Genomic DNA, 5,273 nt, shown 5'->3' with positions numbered 1-5,273 from the left:
CATAAATTAATTAAGTTTCAGACTTTACAATCACAATGACAACTAAATTTCTAGTGATTACTCTTATCTGTCTATGTTAAGGATTGTATAAGAGTTTATGAAAGAAAAAATAAAGGGTTGCCTGCAATATATCCTTCTCAAAATTCAGGTGATAAGTGCTACCAAAAGAGTTGCGAGGTGATAGATGATCCTGAAAGATTTAGATGATAGGGGTTCTAAATTTTAAATAGAAAGTTAGTTTTATATCTAATAGTTTAACCCTTTTTATGCTAACTTGATTCTCAATATGAGGTATATATGATGATTTCGGAAGAGGTGATAAGAGTTTAATTAGCCCACGGGATGATGGAGTTCACTGACATTTGGTAGTCGTGTTGACTTAATCGGTGTAAATAAAGTTTGATCAGCATACATGTACAAATATTGAAGGTTCCATAAATGTTGGTTGTTATGATTACTTCAATAATATTGTCGAACTTTAATAAAAAAAATTACGGGATTTTAGTTATAATAGTAGAATTGATGATGCATGACAAACCTGAAAGATTGGACAGAGGAAAACATCAGGCACATCAATCGATCTTATCTTTTCTCCCCCTTGCAGCGTTCTACTCTCTGCCTTAGCTTGCAGGTTCATTATCTCTCCTATCAACACTGCAACATTTTCCTCATATCTAGCCTCATTTTCACAACACTGCAAACCAATTTTTGCAAACTCCATTGCAATATCTAAAGGCCAGTCTCCTGCTCTTTCATCCAAATTTCCTGCTAGTGTATCTTCTTCAATTGCTTGACTCACCTCTTGCAAGCCAATTTCCTCGTTTCCTGTAAATGCGGATGAAAATTATCCAATAATTAAAAAATAGTTCGATATTATTCATCTAACTATTATAGTTCAAATTCGAAAACAATATTGTTTGATGTTCATATTTTAAATTAATTGAATGTGATCATTCGCATATTCAGCTTATTTGTTTAATATATATTTGTTTACATATAACTTTATTTAATTATATTCTATGCTCTGAAGACTTAGAATCCCAAATCAAAATTTCAACGTCAAACATTCAAAATGCCGAAACTTATATAGCCTTAATACAATGAGACAATTTCCAGCTATGTATTTAAATTCTATAAAATACGTTAACGAAATTAACATGTATACTTGACTAAAATAATTTGAAATTACATTACAAAATTACATCAAATAAATGTATCTTTATTATTTCAAATCTAGATTCATATTCTGATTTGGGAACTTCTGCCAAATATAAAACATAGCTACCTGTAAGAAGCTGAAGTATGAGTAGGCCAAGATTCAGAATATCCGATGAGGGCCTTGCGTTGTTATTATAGCTTAGGCCCATGATCTTGACAGTGAAATTATGGCCCAATAGTACATGCGAGGAGTTCAAACGACCATGCACAGTTGGGCTAGGCTTGCTGGAGTGGAGAAAGCCCAATGCTGAGCATACATCGACGATGATTCTGATTCTTGCATGCCATGGGAGTTGAAGGGTAGGTTTCTTTGAAGAAGAGAAGAGAATGTTATGTAAGCTTCCATGATGCATGTACTCAAACACGATGCATCTGCGCTCTGCGCACGCGCCTGTCATGGTGAGTATGTGTGGGTGGTTGATTTTGTGCAGGAGCTTGACCTGTATAGTAAGAGGAATATCGCGTTGAGAGGGTCTCTGTGGCTCCAAATTTCATTGATGTAATCCATAATACAAACTATATCAAGGAATTCACTAAAAGTAGCATTTTCCTTTTGTATATATGTTTGATTTTGAAGAAAAGTCTACAAGTAGTCGACAATATGACTACAAAGAGGGATCTATGGGCATTTAAACCAAAAATATAAACAGTATTTCAGCAAAATTATTTGATGGACCCATTTCAATTGTTTAAATGGACTAAATCCTTGCCTTCAAGGACTAGGCAAGGGATGTGTTTGCTTCACAGGACATTGTGTCACAAAAGATATCAAGAAATTATAACCTGAATGATGTATTTCAGCAAAATTACTTCATGGTTCAGTGCTGTCTGGAATTTATATGTGAATATAAGCACATATATATATTTGAAGGAATTGGAAAGAATAAAGAAGTTCAGGGCATACCTGAGCTTGGAACTCCTCTAATGAATCCAGGAATACAGTCTTGAATTGAACCACAACATCGATACGATCAATTCTTCCTCTATAGATTACACCTTCTAAGTCTGCAGAAATCGCCATTTTCGTTGCAAAATCATCAGTTGCGTTTCTTATCTCCTCTTCATTAAATTCCCTATATCTGAACGATTTTCCCATCTCCTCCCTTATCCTGTAATACTCATTCCTCCTTTTCACAAATTCTCTTTGTCGACGAGTTTCTTCAACTTTTCCTAATATTTCATTTTTCTCAGTCTCTATCATTGCTAATGCAGACTCGAGGTCTGATTTCTTCAATGAGTAGGCTTGGAGGTTGATCATGAACTCTCTTTGATGGTCAAGCTCTGATTTCAGTTTGTTCTTGCTCTCTGTGATGTTACCAAATATTTCATGTCGCTGACTTCTTACTGTGTTTAGCTCTTGCGTCAGATTGTTTTGCTTGGTACGATCTTCTCTCAACTTTGCTTCTATTTCCTCTGTCTGGAATAAAAGATATTTTTAGAGTTATTTGTATAACTTTCATCTACTTTACAAACGTACAAGTTTTATTAATGTTTGCTTTAGAATTGTCTTTAATTTTTCCTTTGTGGGTTTACTCAGTTTGCAAGTAAAATAGAAGAAATCTTGTAAAAGGTTGAGCTTGAGAGGCTTAGTTTTGTAGTTATACTGACTTTTTTATTTTTTTTTCCCCTTACCCTTTGATTGCATAGAGAAAATATTCTATCGGATTTTCTTCGTATTTCCGCATCAGCTTTTGCTTCATTTCTCTTCTGCTCCAGAATCTTCTCAGTTTGTTCAACTGCTCTCAGGACTTCATTTCTGCTCAGATAATTCTGGAAATGCTTCCAAAAAAAAGGCAACATAAAACAAAACGGCCTTCCTAATATTAGATAGCCAAATTTTAAAAATATAAAGTTTTATGTGATTAATTTTCACACTTGCCTTGTTAGTCTTTGTGACCTCAAGCTCATCACGAGTCTCATCTCTTTGCTCCAGTTCTTGTGAATTTGAATCTAACATGAATTGTACATATCTATCGATCTCTTCAACATTTTCTTCCCATTTATCTCTTACTACTTCATGTACAATACTGGTAGCAGAATTTGAAACTACATGATGAGGAGATCTCTGATCATCTTCATTGCTCGGTACATTATCTGTAAATTTTCGACTAAACCACCCTCTTAAGTTTCCCTTTTCCTTTGGTTTCTTCCTAAAATCAGCAACCATAGTTCCACATTCATCTATGAGGTAACCTCCCTCGTCAGCATTTTCTTCTTTAAATATGACTAGTTTTCCTTCGTATACTGTGAATAGTTCACAGAAGTCTGGCTTGTGCTTCTGAACATAGCAAGAACTATTGGTGTCACATTTTGCTTTCCTGCATACAAATTAGAAAAATGTACCAGTTATATTGTGTGAAATAATTATTTCAGTCAGAGTATTGAACTTTTCACTTAATTTTTTTGTATCATGTTTACTTCTTTTATTGTAGAACTTAGACTTTGTTTCGGTTTGTTGCCTCACTAAACCTACTGTCTGCACAGTTCAGTAAATTTTTCTTAGGACATCAGATATGAAAAAATAATCTCTAGTTATCTTCATGAAAAAAATTCTTCTAAATCATCATTTTCAAATTAACCTTTTATTTGATAAAACCATTTTGTTTACCATGATGATGATTTCATGCTTTTAAATCCCATGACCAATTTCTTGATCCCGTGACTTGAAATCAGACCAACAAGAATCTTAGGAACAGGTTCTTTGGATATATTAACTTCCAGAACTTCCGCTTTCACCTGCACAAGCTCAAAAATGTCAAGGACTAGAAAATCAGATTGGTCCTAATTTCTGATTATAAATATTACATCAAGGAATTTTTTGCGTACCCTAATGCATAAAGCCATGTACTTATTCAATATCTTTTTAACTCTCTCATGCTCTTGAGCTCTGAAAGCCTCCAACATCTCTTCATTCACTGAACTAGCCGGAAGCTTTCCAACTAAATTCATCTAATATTATTAGTCTAAAAAACTAAATTTTCATTCATAAATTATCTATAAGATTTCATGATTAGTAGGCTTACATGGAGTTTGAACAAAATCCCTTGAACTAGTGTTAATATGAAGAATAACAAAGGAGACTGACTGAGAACTCCAGTGATTAAGAGCCCACCTCAATGTCACCAACTCTTCTTCAATATTTTTCCCCAGAGCAACATAAATCTTCTCTTGATGAGTTTCCATGGTTGGTTGAGCTCAAAATTTTATTATCTCTAACTTAAGGAAGATTCGCATTCAAGTGAAGATATATGAACATATATTAGTGTTTTTTTCTTTTTTTGGAGGTTAGTGGTTGTTCTTATTTGAATGTCAATGTTACCATCCAAATGAAATAAATTAGATAGATGTTACAATGTCTTGACGGTGACTTGATAACATTTTAAAAATTTTTGCCGTTGATTTCAAGATGAATATCCTCCAATTTGTATCCTCAGCTGCAGTATATACATACTCATGAAGCTGGCCTGCAACATTTTGGCTTATACGCACTCTACCGCAACTTTGTTTACACTCATCAACAAAAGTACTAAACTAGTCACCAAACTCATATATCCTCAATTGCCAATATCGATCATATCAAAAGAAACTCTTACCTATTTATATCTCTAGATCTCGTGCATAAATTTGAAAGGATGATATAACTAATGACGTTACATTGCTGTACTATTAGACTCTCCAAGTTTTGACTGCTAATTATTATCCATAAAATGTTGTCTCCACAGAGTCACATGCACGTGTACTTACACCCGACTACTCAATCTATCAAGTGCAAGCTATAACATTGCTAGCTCTTGATGTTCGTCTAAATTTAATTTTTTTAATTTAATTTTTTTCGTGCTCGGTCTCTCCGTAACCACCATTTCTATAGGCTGCTTATCTTCACGATATGATTATCGAAAGACAGAACTACGTCTGAATAACAAGAACAGAGCGTCCCCTTCAACTCTATTTTTAACAGGCACACATAATTTTTGAGTCACACGCAGTGAAGGACACATGCATGAAAGCTTAGAAAAAACGTACAGAACTTTTGGGGATGATGGATGAAGGGTGTC

The 5,273-nt window shown here is 34.2% G+C and overlaps 1 protein-coding gene across 1 annotated transcript in view; it reads right to left on the bottom strand.

Moving 5' to 3' along the window:
* LOC109827534 (putative U-box domain-containing protein 50) overlaps positions 1–4,401 on the bottom strand; it is a 4,784-nt gene extending 383 nt beyond the window's left edge. The window contains exons 1-9 of the mRNA XM_020394542.1: positions 4,242–4,401; positions 4,045–4,157; positions 3,827–3,954; positions 3,098–3,536; positions 2,851–2,988; positions 2,123–2,635; positions 1,286–1,658; positions 539–825; positions 413–476 (exon numbers count right to left, since the gene is read on the bottom strand). Coding sequence (XP_020250131.1) covers positions 413–476; positions 539–825; positions 1,286–1,658; positions 2,123–2,635; positions 2,851–2,988; positions 3,098–3,536; positions 3,827–3,954; positions 4,045–4,157; positions 4,242–4,401 — 2,215 coding nt within the window. The remainder of the gene's footprint in view (positions 1–412; positions 477–538; positions 826–1,285; positions 1,659–2,122; positions 2,636–2,850; positions 2,989–3,097; positions 3,537–3,826; positions 3,955–4,044; positions 4,158–4,241) is intronic.
* Positions 4,402–5,273: the final 872 nt, after the last annotated feature.

Source organism: Asparagus officinalis, unplaced genomic scaffold (genome assembly GCF_001876935.1).
Source record: "Asparagus officinalis unplaced genomic scaffold, Aspof.V1 AsparagusV1_Un281, whole genome shotgun sequence".
NCBI lineage: Eukaryota > Viridiplantae > Streptophyta > Magnoliopsida > Asparagales > Asparagaceae > Asparagus > Asparagus officinalis.
The sequence above is the reverse complement of the archived record's forward strand: the minus strand, read 5'-3'. Positions and strand labels throughout refer to the sequence as shown.